Source organism: Balaenoptera musculus, chromosome 11, assembly GCF_009873245.2.
Source record: "Balaenoptera musculus isolate JJ_BM4_2016_0621 chromosome 11, mBalMus1.pri.v3, whole genome shotgun sequence".
Lineage (NCBI taxonomy): Eukaryota > Metazoa > Chordata > Mammalia > Artiodactyla > Balaenopteridae > Balaenoptera > Balaenoptera musculus.
In genome coordinates, this window is record NC_045795.1 from 29,172,774 (window position 1) to 29,196,670 (window position 23,897).

At 39.1% G+C, this 23,897-nt stretch overlaps 1 protein-coding gene across 1 annotated transcript in view; it reads right to left on the minus strand.

The window, feature by feature from the left end:
- MEP1A (meprin A subunit alpha) overlaps positions 1-18,145 on the minus strand; it is a 28,934-nt gene extending 10,789 nt beyond the window's left edge. The window contains 9 exon segments of the mRNA XM_036870799.1: positions 326-475; positions 1,230-1,451; positions 5,941-6,116; positions 8,432-8,549; positions 13,811-13,886; positions 14,395-14,435; positions 17,824-17,874; positions 17,967-17,997; positions 17,999-18,145. Coding sequence (XP_036726694.1) covers positions 326-475; positions 1,230-1,451; positions 5,941-6,116; positions 8,432-8,549; positions 13,811-13,886; positions 14,395-14,435; positions 17,824-17,874; positions 17,967-17,997; positions 17,999-18,145 — 1,012 coding nt within the window.
- Positions 18,146-23,897: the final 5,752 nt, after the last annotated feature.

The window sequence follows — 23,897 nt, forward strand, 5'->3', positions numbered from 1 at the left end:
CTTATAGGTTATTACAAAATATTGAGTAGAGTTTCCTGTGTTACACACAGTATATATAAACTAGATAACCAACAAGTACAAAGTCATATCAACCATTATGTCTGTATCAGTTTTGTCATCGCTTAAATGAACCCTTCTTTTGCATGCCCAGAACCTGGATGCTTTTTATTGCGTTAATAATAAGGATATGAGAAATGGTTTTTGTCCTTATTCAGAGTTCCAGGTTTGATAACTAGCCTCCCAACTGAGGCCAAACATGCTGGCTGCCATTTCCCCTTGAACCTGGTGAACCTCCTCAATGTACTTCCTTGCTGCCTTCACTGACCTGTGCATTGTCCCACCAAGGTGTGATCCGCTTGTCCAGGCTGAGTGCTGTCCTCATGGACCCAGCCAGCATCATTTCTGGTACTCTGAATCATCCCACAAATGTTTGCCTTCTCAAAATCACAGTGGTCCAAAAGGGTGTGAGTTGTGGCTGCAAATGATATGTTTGTCACCTGGTTAAAAATTTAAGGCCTCTCATGTCAAATACCTAATGACTTAGGCTACTAAGATGTCATTGTTTAGCAAGATCATGAATGAGCCTTTCGTTGTCTTGATTTTTCTCAATTGTAAATCCCACCGTCGTGCATTAGATAGCAGAAACTGCCAACACAGATGCAGCCCTACACACTTCACAGAGTCAAATTATAAAAAGGCTTACCATCATGCTTTTCTGTAAATGCCAACCATCGACTCCTTTAGATCAAGAATGAGGTACCTATTATGCTGGGCTTTGTTCTTAGTAGATCTTCTCTACATACATATTGAACAGGATTAAAGAATGTGTCTCTGAAGACCAGTGGGGCCATTTTAGAAAACATCCCATCTCTGAGCATTAGAGGACTCCAGGAACCACTAACCTGGACAAAGAATTTAAGATACAAAATACTTTCAAGCCTATAACTATCTTGGGCTTTACATAAGGATGCACCCTTCAAAGGGAAGCTGAAGGAGTTGGACAATTCCAGCTCCTTACATTGGACCAATATTTTCACTTTACAGAACACAAACACATAATTGATTTTCATAACCATCTTGTGAGGTAGGTGTTACAATTTTTTCTAAGGATAGGGAAACTAATGTCCTTAATGAAATGGACAGATTAACAAAATTAACACAAAGGAAAATGTACAGGAAACCCGTAAGGTCAGGGGGTTTACCCAGTCCTCAGACTCAGAGGTACTCACTGCAGTTGTACATTCGGTTCAGCCTCTCCAGATCGATAGCACTGAAATCCAGGCGCTGCCCAATGATGGAGTTAAACTCAGGGATCTTGGCTGTGATGGTGGGGAGACTAGCATTCTTGTTAAATGAGAAAGGCTCGTAGTGCATCAAAGACTCGTAATCATAGGGTGTGTTGAGGTCTGTGACGACGCTGTCATCGTAGGTGTTAAAGTTGTGCTTATAACCTGTCAGGGAGGGAATCCACAGGCCCTGATCAGTCATGTCATTTCCCCATCCTACCCTCTTTGACTAGATACTCAAGCAGAGACCAAAACAAGGAGGGGGGGGAGGCAGAATAATGCATCTTTGATTTAAATATATACACATATTTAACATATTTTATAATTTGCACAATGTATATAATATTAATATATATTAATTTTTACTAATAACATTGTAATGTACTAATATATTATATAATAGTACATACAATTATTATAATGGATATTAAAATACATGTTAAAATTAATAATAAATATATACATATTAAATATGTGCATAATATATACATATATTATAATGTAAATGTAATGTAAGTATACAATGCATGTTATTAAATGTATATTTAAATCAAAGATTCATTTTTATACATGTAAATAAATAAATAAATATGTGTGTGTATGTATGAGGCTTTAAGAAAGAGAAGATAAGATATCAAAGTGGAGGCAGGTATTCCTCATGGGAGGCAAAGGAATTTTTGAATTCAGGAAAATATTCAGGATTGATTCATCTTGCTAACAGCCAAGTACCTCATCCACCAAGAGCTGTACCTGGCCAGCTCACCAACAATTTAGGAAAAAAGAAATCTAAGGGGCAGAAGGAAAGTTTAGCAGCTGGGGAGAAAGTGGCATCCTGTCAATCAAGGCTCACAGTCTCCTGTTCTAGAAATTGCCCCATGGTGAGAAAAACAAAATAGGAAGAAAACTGACTTTCCTTTCAAAATAGAAAATGAAAATATTTTAAATGAGATTAGCATAAGTAAGAGAATATGCCCTGCAGTGTGAAATGCTGAAATGAGAAACCACCCAGATACTCTTTTAATCCAGCAGCCATCAGGAATTTACTGGTTCAGCTGCAATAATGGGAAGTTCACAGATTTTTAATTCCCTTCCTAGGGAGTGATAGAAAAACTGAATGAGAAAACTCATAACTCTCCCAGTCAAAACTTCCCACCTTCATCATCTCCTTCTCCCTTCCTAGCTTCCCATCCAACTGTTTTTAATAATTAGAAGAAAATGTGACCAACTTTCAAAGACATCAACTCAGGTACACTCAGGATTGGAGAAGTGTGGTACAGCCTGGCAGTGGTCCCCAGATGCTTTTGGAAAAGCCCATGAACCCCTTTGATCAAAACTTGTTTTAACTATAAAACGACAATACTGATGTTACATCCTCCCAACTCCCAGGGGTTTTATGGGGACTTAATCCAAGAGGGATCGAAGTATTTTCAAAGGGTGGGACATGGGCTTCCCTGGTGGCGCAGTGGTTGGGAGTCTGCCTGCTAGTGCAGGGGGCGCGGGTTCGGGCCCTGGTCTGGGAAGATCCCGCGTGCCGCGGAGCGGCTGGGCCCGTGGGCCGCGATTGCTGGGCCTGCGCGTCTGGAGCCTGTGCTCCGCAACAAGAGAGGCCCGCGCAACCGCGGTGGGGAGTGGCCCCCGCTTGCCGCGACTGGAGGGGGCCCTCGCGCAGAAACGCGGACCCAACACAGCCATAAATAAATGTAAAAAAAAAAAAAAAAAAAAAAGGGGGGGACAGAACTGCAAGAAGTAAATAACCCAAACAGGGAAGGAGGAAAGTCATTCCTTCCAGAGCACGTGGTCCTAGGATGGCCGTTAAGGGGGTAAAATTATAAAAAGCATCAAGGTGGTGTGAGGACTTGGGCGTGGGTCTGGGATCTCCTGGTGACTCTCAGTGGTATCTTAAGCAAGGCACTTTCAATTCACTGGCTGTTTTCCTTAACTTGCAATAAAATCATCAGGTTAGAATAGATCATTTTATTCTTTATTATCCAAGGATACTTATCAGAATGCTTTACCAAATAAATGTTTTTAATACATTTTAAAATTTAACTCAACACATTTTTGTCATGCCTACTATTTACTGGGAGCTGTGCTAGGTGGGTGGTGGTCCCTGACAGTGACTAGGACAGGCATGGTCCTTCAGGGAACTCACAGCTGAGAGCTTGAAGAGGAAATGATCTTGTAAACCAGAGCTCATGGGCAAACCTTTTGTGTAAAGGGTCAGATACAAAATACTTTTGGCTTTGCAAGATGTATGGTCTCTGTCACAACTACTCAACTCTACTGTTAGAGCACAAAACCAGCCATAGGCAGTATGTAAACAAATGGGCATGGCTATGTTCCAATAAAGCTTTATTTACAAAAGCAAACAGATATGGCCCACAGACTGTAGTTTGTAGACCCCTGCTAGACCTCAGAAGTGTTTTGCTTAATAAAAGGAAACAGATCCAGAAAACACAATTCTGACTTCAGAAACAGAGATGGATTTGGGGAGAGAACTATATTGCCAACAGAGTATCTTCCTAGGTTAAATAATAAGATTACCATCAACTGAAGATGAGATGCAATAAAGTCATAAATTACCCTGAGCAATAATACTGCCCTTGCTTATGATCTAAATTGGATTTGATGTCTCATTTGAGAAGAGTTCTCCAGTGATTGCAAGCAGTTTAGATATATGAAATTACACCTAATGAAAACACAGACAGGAAATGAGCAAACATGGTGAGTCATTTATGCTCACCCCAAAGCGGAGCATGTCTTCAAATTATCCTTGTAAGTGTGCAGGCTCCTTCTGAGAAAGGGGACCTCATATGGTCTAAAACTATCTTAAAAGCACCGAGCATTGTGTTCTTCAAGACTTAAAAAGGCAAATGTTTTCTGCTTCCTCATGTCATTTTCATCAGAGTTAAGTATATAAGAGAAGAAATTCAGGCCTCTAGCAAATACAGACGAAGTCTAATGGTGTCCGGGGCCTCACAAGCAGAGATTCGGTCCTTTGATCTGCACTCTCCTGTCGCATCTACACAGACCCAGATATAAGGCAATTACCCCTGGGAGACAAATATACTGTTTTTGATCTATTATTTCATACTTGGGTGAACACTCTCTACAACTTCTCTAGATTGTACCGGGGGACAAAGAAGAATATTACTTGGCCTCTAGCTCAGTGGTTGAATGGTAGGATGGGTGGGAGTATATGTGTGGGTCCAATCCTGGTAACAGATTAGGCTTTTACAAACCACATAGTTTCCCATCCTCCCACCAGTACTCTACATTCATGAAATATCAGAATAGGAGGTGCCGGGAGGGACACAGATTGAGAAATCCCAGAGGTGATTTTGATAGGATTAGCCATCTGAACCCCTGCCCCCTGTGAGATCCATGGTTACAGCTTACTCCAAAATGAGCTAGTTCTGGCAGAAGTCTTTTGGAGACTGATATTTAATTTTAAAGTATGGCCAGTTCTTCCAAGTCCCTAAAATTATTAGAGATGCACTGCCATCTGTGAACTCATATGTTAAATTGGGATCTAAATGAAACAGATAATTACAAGGCAATGATTTGCTTCATGAAAACCATGTGTGGTCATAGTTAAGGCACTTGCAATACATTAAAGTTTCATTAAGCTATCACTGCCAAAAATAATGCTTTTCCGCTTCCTGAACTAATTCCTAATCAAAAACGAGGTGTTGGGACTTCCCTGGTGGTCCTGTGGTTAAGATTTCACCTTCCAATGCAGGGGGTGCAGGTTTGATCCCTGGTCAGGGAGCTAAGATCCCACATGCCTCGCGGCCAAAAAAACCAAAACATAAAACAGAAGCAATATTGTAACAAATTCAATAAAGACTTTAAAATCAAAAGGATCTTTTAAAAAAAAAACTAGGTGTTTTCAGAAACACAGCATGGAATTTTTTACCCCACCCATTGGGAAACTGAGTTATAACATTTTCAGCAGAATTGTTAGAATAACTGCATAATAATATGTGAAATAAAACTGTGTTATCCTTTACTGTGTTATCCTTTATGGGCTGGGGGCAGAAGGAAAGAGGTGCTTAGAAAGGAGAAAGAAAAGACTTGTACATTTTGATTAATCAGAAAAACTATTAGCTAGAATTAACACAATTGGGAGTGCAAATTCAGATAAAAGGTGGTTTTGTTTTGTTTTGTTTTTTGCTGTAGTTGTTGTTTTGTTTTTAAACACCTATTGTTGATTTGGTAAAGCACCAAAAAAATTCTGGAGTATGTCTTAGGATTATCATACAGTCAACTAAACCTCATGTAGTTTTCTAGAGCTACACGAGATTTCACACCCAGAAAAAGGACCCTGACATCCTCAGAGACCTAATTCATTTTACTCACTAAGACAGGAGAATAGAATTTTAGATAGATTTTCAACAAAAACACTGAAACAAAGCAAGAGCTTTTGATTATCAGTTAACCCTACATTTAGTTAACCACCATTCACCTTTCCCTGAGACACTTATATGGGATCAGTTGTGATCAGACTGTGAGCACAGTCTACAGGAGAGGTCATATTTTGTGTTCCTTCTGGAGAAACTGAAGCTCCCATTAACGCATAGGCTTGGCCTGGTCATCCCAGGGTTGGGCTGAGCAAGTGATAAAGATAATACCACCTTGGGTTCATACACACCTGGAAGAATTTCATCCCACCAGATGTTCACATAATCATTCCGGTCTGTCCTTGACTGCTCATGGTAGAACCCCAGAGCATGCAGGATCTCATGTTCAATGATGGCCTTATAGTCACATCCTTGGCCAATGGAAATGTTCTGTCCTACGTGTCGGTTGCCAACCTCAGACCAGCACCTTTAAAGAGAAGAAAGAAATTTTGTTCTAGAGAATTCTTAAGCAGCTGTAATTCATAGGATTCCAAAACACAAATTAGGTTAGGTTTGAAGAAAGTTAGGTTTGATTTCAAAAAGAAACTATTAATAGCATTCTCATCAACATAGGGCACTGGTGAAAAAAGCAACATTCCCTGGAGAGAACATTATGCAGGCTTTAAAAGTGATAGGCCATTATAAAAGTGGCCATTTTTTAAAGTGATAGGCCATTATAAAAGTATGCCTACGTACTCAGAGGCAAATCAATCCTAATAATGCATCAGGTAAAAAGAAGTAAAAATTGGCATTTTTCTTCACCTTCACAAACCCATGGGGCATTCCAAAGAGCAGCACTACTGCTTTTATACCACAAAGCTGTCTCTGAGCAGTGGCTGTGGTTGATTTACATCTTCTCCTTTACATTTTCATGACTTTTCCAATTTCCTATAATGAGCAGGCATATATTTTATGATCATAAAAAAGAACCTCATTAAAAATGCAAGTTAATCAAGTTCATTTCTTGGGGTATTACCCAATCTGCAGCATTATAACAACACACAGCAGGTGGCCTAACTTATGTCCGAAGGACTCCAGGCAAGAAGGACCCATAAATTCCCTCAGAAAATAGTGGACTCAGGAACTGCTAGCAGATACTCTAAATTCCTCGTGTGCAGCCTCTTTCCCTCTTTTTCCCAATTATTTTTGTCTTTTCTCATAAATCTGATTTTCCACCTCAACAAGGATCTATACCTTAACCAACGCTCAACAGAATAAGAGATTTGACAATAGTTTAAATGTTACCAGTGAATTGTGATTTCCTTGGTGACAATCACATTAAATTACCTGCCATTGTTTTCCCAAGATTGCTAACATCATATAAGTTCAAATGCTAATAGGCTTGATTTCTACTCCAAGATGGATCTTAGTTATTGTCTAACAACTTTATTAAGGTATAATTTACATACCCTAAAATTCACCAATCTTAAGTGTACAATTCAATGATCTTTAGTTAATGTACTGAGTTGTGCAAACATCACCATTATCACCTTGCCTGATGGTAGCATTTTATTACCAGTTCAGACTTTACTCTGCAAAATATCCACAATCCAGAGGAAGCGTTTATTATTTATCTTTTTTTTTAACATCCCTCCCCAGAAGAAAGGTGTAAGTTGCAAAATACCATAACTCCACCACTCTGTAAATCTTTGACCTTGTCCTTCTGAAAGAGTCCAGTTAACCTCCAGCTTCAGAGGATCAGGATCCTGAAGGGTTTGGGGCACTTTGGGCCAGCCCCTTTCCTGGACCCTCTTCCTCCCTTTTCCTCTCCCCTAACTTAAATGTAATAGAGACATCTCCCAACCACAGGCAATAAGAGTTCCCCGAATTCGGGTTTTCCCTCTCTTTCCACCTCCCATTTGTCCTTCCCTTTCCTCTGCCTCTACATCCTTCTCCTTTCTTCATCTCTCTGACACTCAGCTTGGTTCTTCCTGATGCTTCACTTCACACTATGTTAGAGGTCCTACTTCTGCAGTCACCATAGCATACTAGAACTATTCACTTGTTATTACTCCACCACCCCTACTTGCCAAGCTTACACCTTTTGAGGTCTAAGACTCTTCTCGAGAAGCTAAAGCATGTGCTAACTTCCTTCTTTATGTCTGTTATCCAACCATGATTAACAAAATCCCCACCTTCAGAACTAGATGACCAAATCCAGGCAACACCTAGAGGCCATGTTGGGAACTGCAGTGTGAAGAGATACCTCCAGCTGGGCCTTGAAGACACAGACCTACAGAGTCACGGCAGATGGTGGCATTGCTTTCATCTACCTCAGACTGGTTGACATAAACACCGCTGAAGACAAAGGTCTTCTTTCTTGATATACCATTTATTTCTTCTTAGAAATAAGTAACTCTGAAAAGCAAATCTACATCTAGAACTTTTCAAAGAGGTCCAGCCATCAGAGTACTATAATTTAAAACAGTGCCATCAAAAGGATGCATTTTATACTTTAATAAACCTGACTTTAAAAAAAAAAAAAGGACTGTAATTTAAAACATAACGTCAACCCAGGAAAAGAACTGAGAAGAGTCTCCCTGGTTCCCTGAGGTATCCAAACACTTCATTCTCTACAGAGCACATTAAAAATGTGATGCCACTTTAAAAAATTCACAGTGAAAGATTTGATTTTGCTTTTAGTTTCTTTCCAATTTCTTCTTTTAGCCTTTGAAAGAGATGTGTCACTTTTTATAATCAAAGGACGTGTGATTTTCACACTCTGTAAAATTTCATACTAACCCATCAAACTTCTGAAAGATGATGTATGAGCTCTCTCCTTCATAGGGCTTGAAATCCACACAGGACTTGAGGCGGAACATTTCAAAGGCATAGAGAATAGCTCCTTTGGCATTCAGTGCTGCAGAAATCAATAAAAATATCAATGAGCCTTAGCTAGCTCTTGGATAATATATATAACCTATAAACATAGAAAATCATGCCACCACATGAAATCCACTGGGGTCCATGACAGATTTTTTTTTTTATATAGTAAATAGATTCCTTGAAAACTAAAACTGACAAATTATTTGTGGATATAAACACTAAGTGCATATGTTAAATACATAATGTATATATCTACAAAATAAGAATACACTTACGTATGTGTGGCTGAACGAAACCATAACTTCCCCACTTTCTCCCTTTTCTTATCCCCCATTTAAGCAGAAGTTCTGAATATCTTCCCTCAGGAGAGCCACATGGCAGAGCACAAGACAGAAGTGATTCAAGCCATTTCTGTCTTCTGGATAAAGTACTTTGGAGAGCATTGAGAAAGGGGGTCCTTCCCCCAATCTAAAAAGACACCCCCTCTTGCTAGAGGAAGAGAGCAGAGCTTACAGAGGTTTATGGCTTCTGAAAGCATAAGAAGTACGTGTAATATTTATGCTGCTTCCCTGTAGGACCCCCAAGAGATGGCAAGCCTAGACAGGCAGCTCTGCAAGCAGGCTTAGAAAAGATTTCTGTAACCCAAGTTTGGGACCAAAGCAGCAGAAGCCTTATGGACCTATAGATGCCTATTAGTAAACTTTGTGGATCAATGACCAAAGATCAAATGTCACTCCTTTTGCCTAATCTGCACGTGTACATACCTTGGTATTGCATAAGACAAGGATGGGTGGGAGAGAAAGGTACTCCAAAGGAAAGGAGATTGTTTCTTACCCTGTGTGTGTGTGTGTGTGTGTGTGTGTGGTTTTTAATCCCATCAACTTGCTGGAGGTAGGTCTCTAAGTTACAATTTAAGCTAAGTTCTATAAAATTAAATTATATTCTTGCACATTTGATTTTTGGCATTCTCTCAAAGAGTTTACAATTCTTGGCAGTTTACCACATACTTATCTCATATTTTTCTGGCCCTTATTTAATAAACTACTGAGTTGGAGACTCCACCACTCAGATGTCATAAAATCATATTAAGGTCATTAAAGAAAGTCATTGGAATAATTAGTAAGTTAATTGTGGAAACAGCACACACAACAACAGCAAGAGCATGCATTAAAACTTTTGGACAATGTTCACGGACTTTTACCTATTCTTACTGAGAAACATCTATAATTTGAAGATATGTACCTAAGACAGCTTGGTTGTTACAAAAGTATAAGGAAAAAGTTTGATTATAATGAAAGTCACACTTTCTATAAGATTGTGTCGCTTTTGTTATCTTCAAGCCAAATAGTGGAAACACTGAGAGTGGTTGATTTAAAAATCACATCTCTTCTGCCTTCCCTACATCTGAGTAGGTTGTGAAAGGGGAATTAAGCAACTCTGTAATAATTTTGTAAAAACTGTCCTGACATCATTCAAAAGAAAAAGATGGAAATAAAGCCCACTTGAAGTCTCCTTCTTCACCATAAAGCCAACCCTGAGTGCATGTCTTCTGAAAACCACACTTGATGTTTTGTGTGTTGTCTTTATGTAGGTGGTTTCCTCTCCTTAGGACACTGAGAGAAAGGACCTTATCTTTTGCCTCATTGTTTCCTAGTTCCCAGTTCTTTACTCTGCCCTGACATGGTAGGTTTTACATGAATCTGTCTTGAACAATCATGCTAGTTTTGAAAACCACTAGTCCTTTTTATCCCTGGATCAAATAATATGAGAAGAGTTAATTTCAGATACCAATGACTACATATTGGAGGATTAGCATAGGAAAGCTAACTATATTTGGTTTAAGAATCCTTTGAGAGGGGAAAAGTGGGGGGAAGGAATAAATTAGGAATTTGGGAGTAACATATACACACTACTGTATATAAAAATAGATAAACAACAAGGACCTACTGTATAGCACAGGGAACTATACTCAATATTTTGTAATAACCTATATGGGAAAAGAATCTGAAAAAGATTCTTTTTACATATATATATATAATGAAATCACTTTTCTGTACAACTGAGACTAACACAACATTGTAAATCAACTATACTTCAATAAAAATAAATAATTTTTTTTTAAAAGAATCTTTTGAGAGAGTTTTTCATTCTGATAATAGGGGAGGAACTTGAATCTGACTAACCCTCCCACAGATAACAATTATAAACTTTAGGAAAAATTAAGAAAGGAAACTCTTTGAAAGGAAACTCTTTAGGCACTGGAAAATGCCTAAAATGGGCAGAAACTGAAGGAGAGTTTATTCTTGAAAGAAGGAAATGTCATTGGTTAAGATTCCCATTGATACAACTTTGTACATGAGAGCACGGCTTAATATAAATATTTATAAATATAAATATATAAATATTTGAACAATACCAACAATCACCTTGACCTATTCGACACTGATAGGCTAATATGACCTAAAACGGTAGAATATAGGTTCTTTTCAAGTGCACATGGAATATCACCAAGCTAGATCATAAAACAGATCACAAAACATATCTCAGTAAATTTCAAAAGATTGAAATCTTCGGGAACTGGTTCTCTGACCTCAAAAAAATAAACTGGAAATCAATAATAGAATATCTAGAAAAATTCCAAATATATGGAAAATTTAAAACACACTTTTAATTGACCCATGGTTTTAAAAAATCACAACAGAAATTAGAAAATATCTAAACTAAATTTGAATAAAGATACAACATATCAAAATATGAGGAAAGTAGTAAAAGCAGTGCTTCAAATAAAATTTATAGCTTTAGATGTCATATTATAGCATTGTATTTTATTAGGAAAATGAAGATTTAAAAATATGATACAAATTTCCACCTTAAATGTAAAAAAAGAAGGTCAAATTAAACCTGAAAAAAGTAGAAGAAAGGAAATTATAAAGACAAGAGCAGAAAGCAAGAAAATAAAGAGTAGAGAAGCAAGAGAAAATTAACAAGTCAAAAGTTGGTTCTTTGAAAGGATTAAGAAAATCAATACACTGCTTTTAAAAAAGAAGGCAAGTCACAGACTGGGAGAAAATATTCATCATATATACCTGACATAATTTATCTATAATATATAAAGTTCTACAAATAATGAAAAGACCAACAATATAATTTTAAAAATCATGAAAGAGTTGGACAGACACTTCATAAAAAAAGATACGTAAATAGTCAATAGCACATGAAAATGTGCTAAATATTATTAGTCATTAGGGAAACTCAACTTAAAATCACAGTGAGATCCCATTTCACAACCACTAGAATGGCAACAATTAAAAAGATTAACTCCACCTATGTTAGTGATAAGGTGGGGCAAATGGGACACAGATATTGCTGGTGAGAACGAAAAATGTCACAGCCAATTTGAAAGACTGTTTGGCATTATCCTATAAAGTTAAACATATATTTACCATAGGATCAAGCAATGCTATTCCTAGACATTTACCCAAGATAAATAAAAAGCACATATCCACGCAGACTTGTACAAGAATGATCACAGCAGCTTTCTTCACAATAGACTCCAAACTTGGAACAGCCCCACATCCATCAACAGAAAAATGGATAAACAGTTGCAATATATTCAGACAAAGGAATACTACTGAGTAATGGAAAAGAATTAACTACCGGCCCACCACAATACAGAAAAATTTAAACATAGTAAGCATAATAAGCCAGATACAAAAGAGGACGTACTATGAGATTCCAGTTATCTGCAAATCAGTTGTAAATCAGGTAAAACTAATCTATAGGGGAAAAAATTAGAATGGTAGTTGTCTCTTGGGGAGTGAAGGTGGGGATTGGCTGGAAAAGAGCACAGGGGAACTTTCTAGAGTATTGGAAGTGTGGGTTGCATAAGTCTATGCATTTCTCAAAGGCCTGGTTTGTGTATTTCACGCTACGTAAATTTAACTTTAATAAAGGAATTTATACAAGTGTCAAACTCTAATTAGAATGTTTTGCTTTTTGCAATGGTATGAGCCCAGGCACCTGAACTCCTTTTTTAACTTGAAGGTGATTCTCATGTGATGTTACCTGAGAGCCACTACTCTATCCTCACAGCTGCTACCTTATTTCAGGCCACCTGTCTTCAGTTTTGCTGTCTATTCATCTGTCACCTACCTTGCAGCTAAGGAGACCTTGCTACTCAAGGTGTGACCAGGGGACACACCTTGAGTAGCTGAATCTGGCACGTAAGAGATTCAGTAAGTACGTCTGTGTCTTAATGGGAAGGTGGTGGCACAGGTGAGACAACTAGGAAGAAAAATCGTCATGGGGAAGAAAATCCATTTTAAAATTAACGTTTCTTAAATCATGTCCCAGTAAATAGGGATGCTCCTTGAATTTCCAAGTGCACCGTCAAACACTGGGGAAAAACAACTCAGCTCAATTTTCCATAAAATAACTGAAAACAACAGCACTTGTTACTATGTAGCTTTTCTCCAGAAAAGGCATGGGAGGCAGCACTGATAAAGAGCGATGGAAAATTCTTGAAACATAATCTATGTCTCCTGAGAAGGGGAGCAGCGCAGCAGCTCATTAAGACTGAGCAACGTTGTCCTAGCTTCCCCTCTCCTCTTGAATCTTCCCCATCCACAGAGGATGGGCCTCCCAGACAGGCATTGCATCATGGTGGCCGCTGAGCTGTCAGTCAGCGGCTTGATGTCAGCCAGTGTCCACGCGTGGCTTCTAATATTTATTTATTTCCACCAATTACTACTTTCAACAATGAACAAAACGCAACTGATTTCAGTCCTTTATATTAAGAGAGAGAAAAGAATAGAAAATTTTAATCCAGAGGAACAAGGACAATGAACATATGAAATATAGTCTTTTCTGTTTCTCAAAAGTGTGACATGTTTGTCTTGCAACAGAAAGGGAAGAAATCAACATGTTGAAACTAGTATCCTGGTACCGTATTTAGATTCACCTAAACAAACTGTTATTGCAAGTGCACATTTTTCATTGCTATGATGTCAAATTATATTTCATTTTTGTTCTTTGTGTTGTTCCTGGTCTGATTAACATGTTAGTGTGTTCTGCATTTTAAAAATCATTATTTGATACTCTGTATCTCAGACTGGTTACGCAGCATGGGTTCAGATGTAATGTCATGCCTCCCATACCGTGAGATAAAGAACTGTCAGAGCTTAGAAACCCTCTTATACGCTGGCAGTTACTCAAAGTCTGAAGCTGATGATCAGGAGGAGAGGTGAGAGAGAAGAATTCAACTCAAAGCTCCTAATGAAGAACAATTAATATTACCCAGACTGTCGGCCAGGATGTAAGGGATGGGGAACTTCCACCTGGTGTTGGGGTCTCTCAGGCCATTTCTGGAATTCTGCAGAAACAAAGGCAAAGGTGACTGGACAGCTGGTCTCCTTGGCTTCCCCCTTCTCTAAACTCTCACACCACGAACAATCAGTCACACAATTCAAACAGTTTAGTCAATTTGTCTTCTGATTATATTGTAAAAACAGTAGAAGTTCATTATAGACATTTTAGAAAATTCCAGAGAAAATTTTAAGAACCCAGTAAAGGAGACCTACAATTCTCAAAACTGAAATAGCCACTTTCAATATGGTGGTGGATTTCCTTCTCTCTCATGCTTCACTTATTAGGAAAATTGGATGGACAAGCAATTTAATAATTATAGACTCTTTTGTACTGTTCGCTAATGTTTTCATCTGTTTTTGTTTACCAGCAACCACAGTGGAAGTCTTTGTGGGTACACATTATAGATGAGATTCTTTCATCTCAGTGGCTAGACACAGAGCAGAAGAAGCTCACCATCCTATGACACAGCCAGTCCTGGGGGGAATGTTATTGTGTCCCTAGCAGATACTCACCGGTAGAAAAATGTCCCCTTGAAAGAGGTCCAAGCCTGCAGCTAGACATGGATTTTAAAAAAAGAAATATTTGAATGAGAATTACTAAAAGGCATCTCTCAAAATAAAATGAATCTATTCTGTTTTAAGTCTTTAGTTGTTAATCTTTATGTGGTGAAACTTTTTTGAAACAATGCAAAAATTTCTTCTAATTGAACAAATGTAAATAGGCAATAAATATCAGATATTGTCACATTCTCTATTGTCATTTTTGGAACAAGAAACCTAGAGGGCATTATGCTTAGTGCAATAAGTCAGACAGAGAGAGAAGTACTCTATGCTATCACTTATATGTGGAATCTAAAAAATAAAACAAATGAGTGAATATAACAAAACAGAAATAGATATAGAGAACAAACTAGTGGTTACCAGTGGCAATAGGGAAGGGGGTAGGGAAGGGGGTTGGGAAGGGCAAGGTAGGGGTAGAAGATTAAGAGGTACAAACTACGATGTATAAAATAAACTACAAGGATATATTATACATCACAGAGAATATAGTCAATACTTTATAATAACTATAAATGGAGTATATCTGAAAATATTGAATCACTCTGTTGTACACCTGAAACTAATATTATGGTGTAAATCAACTATATTTCAATAAAAAAAGAAAAGAAATCTTGTCCAAGAATCTTAAAAAGTAAGAGACAAGTTAGAAGGAATCTTTTTGGTCATTGACTTCAAAGCTCTCACACTTTGGGGGTTGAAATGGGACTTCCTGAGACAGGGAATGAGGTACCAGGTGGTCAGCAGCTGAGTGAGCTATAGAATTTCCGACTTCCCATCCAGGGTCCTTTCTGCTATTGTACTATCCTTCTTCCCCACCCTAGCTAAATGGGTTGATTTTGCTCTTCCCCATGAAAAAACAATGGTGCCCTCCAAAGCCAAGCTCAGGGTGCTGCCCTGATAATAAAGAAGACCTGGCAAATATGGGTAGATCCATTCAAAACCATAGCTCCAAACATCTGCTGTCAGGACCTTAGCAGAATATACTTTCTCCCTGATGGCATTGGCCTCAGAGTGTTTCTGAAAGTAGGATCCTTAAAAGGGAAGATCCTGGTGGGAAAACTAAGGGCATTTAAAAGAATGTCACTTCTTATTACAGCCCTAAAGTTTGACAAGCAGCCTTCCCTTGAAAACACAGACTACTTCAGACAGAATCATCAGATCATACTTCATTCTGAGAACAGCCCCTGATTTACAGCTGGAAAATCAAACTAGAGGGCAATCACCACAACCTCACATGGAAACAGGGATCTCATTTGGCAAAGCTTACAGCTCATTCAGGAGCTGGGTTTAGGCTCTGTAATGACACCGTGGAGGTGTTATTATGAGGAGGCTTCCTGGTTGTGCTTGTTAATGACTAACTAAGGCTGCCCCTGCATCACTCCTTTCCTCACTCACATATTTCCTAGATTTGCTTAACCTCAGGACCCTAACCTAGTCGTGTAACAGCACAATTAAACAACAACAAACAGCAGTGATGCCACAGCCTCACAGGCAGCAGGACCCAGGTTTTGAATTGCCTTTTCAGTAGGGCTACTATAGGCTGGTCCATCCATACTCTTGCCTAGGCTGGTCCTGAGCAAAATTATGCATTTCTTGACCCCTGGCCTGGATGAGGGAAGGGCTCTTCCAGAGCAATGTGAAGAAGCCTACTGGGACCTTGGCCCCAAGGGCTGGTCAGCATGGATGGGGTCACAGAAGAGTGAGAGAGTGCAGTAGGAGAATTTCACGAAGAAGTACAGATCCATTGAAAGCAAGCCCCAGCCTGTTCACTACCCAGTTTGTTCATGTAGCATATACTTATTAAGTGCCTAATGTGTCCTACGCATTGTTCTAGATGCTGGGGATATAGCGGAGAACAAAACAAAGCACTCGGGGAGATGACATTCTTGATTGGAGAGGAAGGGGATACAAAGAAATAAATAAATGTAAAGTATGGCTGATGGTGAAAAGCATAATTGAAAAAAAAACCCCATGAAACGGAGTAAGAAGGAAAAGAGTGCTGAGGTGAAGGAGGGTTGATATTCATAAATGGTGGTCAGGGAAGGCCTGCCTGAGGAGGTGGCATTTAAGCAGAAATCTAGTGGAGTGGGGAGTGAAGGAAGGGAATTTGAAGGCAGAGGCAACAGCAAATAGAAACATCCTGAGGCAGGAAAGCCTTGATGGTTTAGAGCAGCCTTAATAGGTGGGAAATAAATCTAATCCCATTGGTGTTGAATCCTCTGGGGGATTCTGATGCTAAAGTTTGAGAAGCACTGCTCTAAAACCTCAAGGTTTTCCTGCCTCAGGACCTTTAAGATACAGCAGAACCTCTGAATTACAGACACCTTGACTGCCTGACTTTAAAGAGAGATAGTTTGATGCCTGGCTCTGAAGTCTTGAGACCCATTCACCCATTTACTTTCCTCAGTGATTTCTACTTTGCCCCTGCAGTCATTCTCAAGGTTTTCCAACTAAATATCACCTAGACTGGCTTCCCTGTAAATGGGACAAAGCCAGAGGAATTTACCCCTAAGGTATGGGATTTTTTAGTTTTACATTCTTCATATAGGACTGAGCTATTAAGCTATGAGTCAAAAGACCTGGAGGTGAGCTCTACCACTGCCATCTGTGATCTTGGGTGAGTCAACTTGACCCAAAGGAGCCTCCTGTTCCTTCCTGCAAAATGAAAATAGCACTCACCCCATTACAGAATTTGACAAATAAATATGCAATTGGATATGAAAGCTTTTGTAAACTATAAGGTACATATGATCATTAATATGGAACCTTTGTTTCCCACCAATTCTAACCAAAGATACCCAGAATGTCACGGCTTCTCCCTCATTTTAGAGACAGGATGAGAGAGAAGAGAGAGACGATCACTTAGCATCTCTCTCCTCTCAGTAATGGATGAGACCAATGGATTTCTTCAAGGAATGTTTTTGTGGACAGATGTCGAAACAGAGACACTTTACACTCTTCTCCAAGTCCCAAGCAAACAGTTGTTAGTGAATATGATGGGCCAGTAAAGGGACTGGGGTTTTCTCCCCACTAAATATAACCAAAGGCATATTCCTTACATTTTTCTTTAGCAAGCAAAATAATCATCCATTTTCCCTTCTCTTTTTCAAAATGAAAACTGGAAGAATAAATTTTTTACCAACAAAAATCTTGTTATATATTTCTAGATCCACTGAGCACTCACTAGTTCTAGAAAATTTGGTCTAACCATTATTCTCATTCCACGTTTCCATTTTCAGAAACTCTGCAAATTCTAATGAGGCACGAATGAACAGTTCTCTCCTAAAGTTACCCAATACCATATTATGAAGGTTAAGAGATTTTCAGCAAATATCACATAAATTATTTAAAGGCATTAATGATGGCAGAAATTACACCCACCTAAATTGATTTCTGAAATATCCTTCTGTTCATCAAACTCTCCATCATGTACTGTTAAAAGTGGGGGAAAAATTGTTACCAGTCTTGTTGAACAAAAGAGAGAAAGTTCAGAAAACACTCTATGCATTTCAATTAGTCCTTACCATTTCCTTTAGAAAGATGCTTAATCTGAAAAGAAATAAAGATACAGTAAATGGATAACATATACTACAATGAATATTTCTAAATACCATGAAGAGCAGAACTTACTTACCGATACAGCTGCTGTGTGGGCAAAAAACAAGATGAAAGAGAGAATGCAAGCAGATCTCGTCCAAATCATTTTTGCAAGTGAACAGATTTTAGCAAAGGCGCCTTGTGATAAGTACTTGGACCTTGCTCTGGCTGTCATATTAGAAACTTTGACCCTTACATATGTTCTGTAGCATTGAAGTCGTCAAAGAAAATGTCTTTGCCCCATTTGAGAACAGATACTAAGTTTAACAGAAAAGCTCAGGTTCCAGAGACCAGGGAAAAGTTTGAAAAAGTTAATATTGAGATAAGCATATACAAATAAATGACATTCATATACACTAGCAATAACTGTTCATACAATATAGTAGGTAAAAGATCCATTTCACAATAGAAATAAAAATAATCTATAAAATGATCATAAATTACTTAAATCTAATAAAAATGAACTAGAGTTATATGTAAATGTTATAAAGCAATTATCAAAAAATAAAAGAGCTATCTATACACACATATACATATATATTTATATATATGAGATATTCATTGATGGGAAGACAGTATAATAAAGATGGTCATTATTTTGATATTAGTCTATAAATTCAATGTTTGATATTAGTCTATAAATTCAATGTTATTCTAATAAAAATCTTTTTTTAAAATTTTAATTGAAGTAGAGTTGATTTACAATGTCATGTTAGTTTCAAGTGTACAGCACAGTGATTCAGTTACACATATTTTTAGATTCTTTTCCGATATAGGTTATTACAAAATATTGAGTAGAGACCCTATGCTATACAGTAGGTCCTTGTTGGTTATCTATTTTATATATAGTAATGTGTATATGTTAATCCCAACCTCCTATCTTTCCCTCCTTCCCTTTTCCCCTTTGGTAACCGTAAGTTTGTTTTCTACGTCTGTGAGTCTATTTCTGTTTTGTAAATAAGTTCAATGTATCTTTTTTGTTTTAGATTCCACATGTAAGCAATATCATATGATATTTGTCTTTCTCTGTCTGGCTTATTTCACTTAGTATGATAATCTCTAGGTGCATCCATGTTGCTGCAAATAGCATTATTTCATTCTTTTTTATGGCTGAGTAATATTCCATTATATATATATATACATATACATACACACACACACACACACACACACACACACACACACATACATACCACATCTTCTTTATCCATTCATCTGTCGATGGATATTTAGGTTACTTCCATCCAGATGAGCTTTTATCTTTCCCTTCCTTCTTAGTCTTATCTGCACAATATACACTAATGGTGACTTTGGAATCAGATGGATAAGAGATTGAGTTCCACATCTACCACCGACCAGGTGTGGCATTTTGAGCATCCACTTTCCATGTGTAAAAAAAAGAGTGGTACCTACTTCACGGGTCGAATGTAGGGATTCAATGAGACAACAAGTGCAAACCGCAGGTACCAGAAACATAGGAAGCACTCAGTAAACTATAGCTCTTTCTATCCACATACACAGCCTCCTGGCAAAAGTCAGGCAGTAAGGACACAGCTCAGCACCCGCTTTGCTCAGTGGAACCTCGGAGTGGGAGCATAGGTCTTCAGCAGATACAGTTTTTCCCTGGTAAGTTTCTTTTATGATCTTGATTGGAGGTGTTAATTAGTTACCAGTTATCTGCAACCCCAGGCATTTCTTGCCCCAGGGTGTCAAGTGAGCAAGGCTGGAGCCTCAAGCCTTAGGTATGAAGGGCTTATGGCTTTGCAGTGAAAAAATAGATTATGCACTCCATGGGGCAAGGTCCATGTTTTATTTTCTGTACCTGCCCTGGTGCCTGGCATATAGTAGGCAATTGGTGATCGCATTGGGTGAAATACAGTAAAATAGCACTTTTCGAAGGTATTGGATGTAGTGATGTGTTTTGAGCTCAGTGAGGGCATTTTACAAATTGACCAGTTGAGAAAGCAGAGTGAAGACTGGAAGAAGAAAGCCATCGGCAGGTGGAAAGAGGGAAAACCCTCCCCTAAGCGTTGTCAGACTCACTCCAGCCTCCTGGAGTCCAGGCCAGACTTGCTCAGGACTGAGGTAGGAGGCTGGCAGTGTCCTCTCACCCCAGCCCCTTCTCAGGAGTGTCCTCTGCCCTCTGCTTCCTCCACTTTCTACCCTCTTTCTAGACGCCTGTTCCTTCTGCTTCACTCACAGAACTCTGCCCTCGGCTGTTAATCTCTAACACAACTGCCTTTGTTCTTCCTCCAGGCAATCAGCCTATTCACCGGGTCTCAAGGAAGAGGAAGAGTTGGCAAATTTTTTCTGAAAAGGTCAAAGAATAAATACTTCAGGCTTTGCAGGCCAAGTGGTCTCTGTAGTGACTATTGAACACTGCTGTTGCAGCTGGAAAGCAGCCACAGACATTAGCGTAAAGGAATGAGCATGGCTGCATCCCAATAAAACTTTATTGACAAAAACAGGTAAAGGGGCATAACTTACTGACCCCTGAGTTTTAGACAATTGACTGCCTCCTCAAGATGGTGGAGATGGAGACGGTGATAACACTTATAAAAGAAACAGCAGTAGAAGCAGCTGACATGCACACAGTTTTTACTGTGGGCTGGGTACCCTTCCAAGGATCTAAAGCGCAATTACTCACTTAATCTTGACAATAATTCTATGAAGTAGGCAGTATGTATCCCATTTTATAGATTGAGAAACTATATATATACAATAGAATATTACTTAGCCACAAAAAGAATGAAATAATGCCATTTGCAGCAACATGGATGGACCTAGAGATTATCATACTAAGTGAAGTGAGCCAGAGAGAGAAAGACAAATACCATATGATATTGCTCATATGTGAAATCTAAGAAAAATAAAGATACAAATGAACTTATTTACAAAACAGAAATAGACCCGCAGACATAGAAAACAGACTTACGGTTACCAAAGGGAAAAGGGGTTGGGAGGGATAAATTGGGAGTTTGGGATTAACATATATACACTACTATATATAAAATAAACTACAAGGACCTACTGTATAGCACAGGGAACTATACTCAGTATTTTATAATAACCTAGAAGGGAAAAGAATCTGAAAAAGAATATATGTATATGTATAACTGAATCACTGTGCTGTATACCTGAAACTAACACAACATTGTAAATCAACTATACTTCAATGAAAAAAAATTAAGAAATCTGCCCAACATCACACAGGTCCTAGAGATGCTCCTGAAATTCCACCTGAATTTTTTAGAGAGCTTTCCCTACCTCGGCCTGGACCCTGGCAGCTCGGGGGTGAGGTCTTCACCATCAAGTTGTAGCAGACTCAGCCCCATACACCCCAGAGCTCCAGCTCCAACAGTTTGCTAAGAAGACTTTGCTTTTTTAGGGACGCAGTTCCCAAGCTATAGAGTTTTTCAAAAATCCCCTGGAAAGCTTGTTAAAGTACAGATTCCTGGGCCTGGGATAGGGAAATTCTGATGCAGGTCAGAGGGTGAGAACCAGGAATCTGCATTATTAACATGCACCTCCATGATTCCGAGGCCGGTAGTCTGTGGAATACACTTTGATAAACAGGGGTCTAGGGAATTTCTGTTAACTGGATGCTTCCACTCAGAGTGTGGTTATTAGGTAGCTTCCCCTGGTTCCCTTTTTATAAGAAAAATCAAAAGATCAAAGCAGCCTCCAGTTTTCTACTGGGGACATATCAGATATTAAGATTTAGAGATTTTCAATGCAGAAAGAAATCCACTTCAAGAACACCCACAGGAACAACCTCTCTGGGGTATAGCTCAAGAACCCACATTTTGAACAAGCATGAAGGTGAACCCTGTATGGAAAATGTGAAACCCACTGACCTTTACAGCAGCTCTGTTTGGGGCTGTACGGATCCGAGCGGACCTCTTTGGAGAACCAAGCAGAGACTTCTTCCTCTCCTGGGCACTGAGATCCCTGATAAGCTACTCTCCACGTCCAGGTGGACATTCAGTGGGCCTTGATTTCAGCTTTTCCTCCTCTATAGGACCTAAAGAATACATCATCACCCATCTTTTATGGGGTGGGGAAGAATCAGACAAGAGGCTTACTCCATTTCTTCCCCAATTCCCTTCTTATTTTTTTGAGCCCTCATAGAGTACTTGAAATTGAAGCAGACTCAGATGAGAGCTCCAAGAGTGCCCGCTGATTTCAGGAAAAGTCTCTAACCTCTGCTAATTACAAAGGTTATCACCATCCAAGATGCCAAGTTGGACCATGGCATCTGGGAGGAGAGACTAAACATTGAATTGTTTCATCAACAATTTAATCAACAATTCCCTTGAATTGTTGATTCAAGGGAAGATACAAAGCAGGGAGGGAAAAATTGGGAGATTGGAATGGACATATACACACTACTATATATAAAACAGATAACTAGGGCTTCCCTGGTGGTGCAGTGGTTGAGAATCTGCCTGCCAATGCAGGGGACACGGGTTCGAGCCCTGGTCTGGGAAGATCCCACATGCCGCGGAGCAACTGGGCCCGTGAGCCACAACTACTGAGCCTGCGCGTCTGGAGCCTGTGCCCCGCAGCAAGAGAGGCTGCAACAGTGAGAGGCCCGCGCACCGCGATGAAGAGTGGCCCCCGCTCGCCGCAACTAGAGAAAGCCCTCGCACAGAAACGAAGACCCAACACAGCCAAAAAAATAATAAACAAATAAATAAATAAATAAATTTTAAAAAACAGATAACTAATAAGAACTTACTGTACCTCACAGGGAACTCTATTCAATACTCTGTAATGACCTATATGGGAAAAGAATCTAAAAAGGAGTGGATATATGTATATGTATAACTGATTCACTTTGCTGTACAGCAGAAAGTAACAAAACATTGTAAATCAACTACACTCCAAAAAAAATTTTTTTTTAATAAAAATAAAGGGAAGACGCAATTGGGATGGGCTTTTCTCTGAAAGGAGACATGATTCTAAAGAGGAAGAGGTCTAGCCGTTATCTACTGTCAAAAGACAAAACCAAAACAATATGTAATGAGTTTGATGCCCTTTATTGAAGGGTAAATAATCCTTGGGCTGTGGGAGTAGAAGGCCTCACAAGCAGTGAGGCACTTTTCCCAAGGGATTTGGGTCAGGAGCAAATTTTATAAAGAGTTTGAAGAAGCAGTCAGGAAACAGGGCATGACTGGCTGGGGTTGCATATCTGACCTAATTTAGAAAGATCAAGGGACGAGGAAAGAAGTGTAGACCTCAGAGTTGGCTTGGCATTTGGGGCTTGGCTGAATGGATTTTCCGCATTTACCATCAAGCAGAGCACTTACAAGAACATAGAAGTTTGGTTTGCTGACATGTCACCCTGGGCAGCAACGGCTCCATCTTGAGCCTAGAAATTTATTTCAACACCACTGTCCCTGAAGTTAGGGTACAAGAAAACAGGCTAAAATTGCAAAAAGGACACAATTGTTGGATGCAAAGTCCTTCCTGATCATCTGAGGATTCCGAAGTGTTTCAAGGAGGCAGACAGTGTTAGTCACAGAGGAAAATGCCAGCACTACAAGCTGGGGGTGGGGGGAGGCAAGTGTGGACAGATGAAATTATTCAGAAAGAGATGATGTCGGAGAAGAAATAGGTGGCGCCTGGCCTGGGGATTTTTCTTTGTCCTGGGAAGTCATTCAGTTTTGAGGTCATCTAATGGAAGCAAGATGATGGTAAGTCCTATGTTTAACTTGATCCGGAGAACAAGGGGATCAGCCCTCTGAGAAAACAAATGGGAATTGTAATCCCATTTCCCTTTGAAAACCGCAAAACTGTTTTTGGTACAGCTGATTCTTTTATGCAAGTGGCCAGCAGGTCCATTCAGGCCCAAC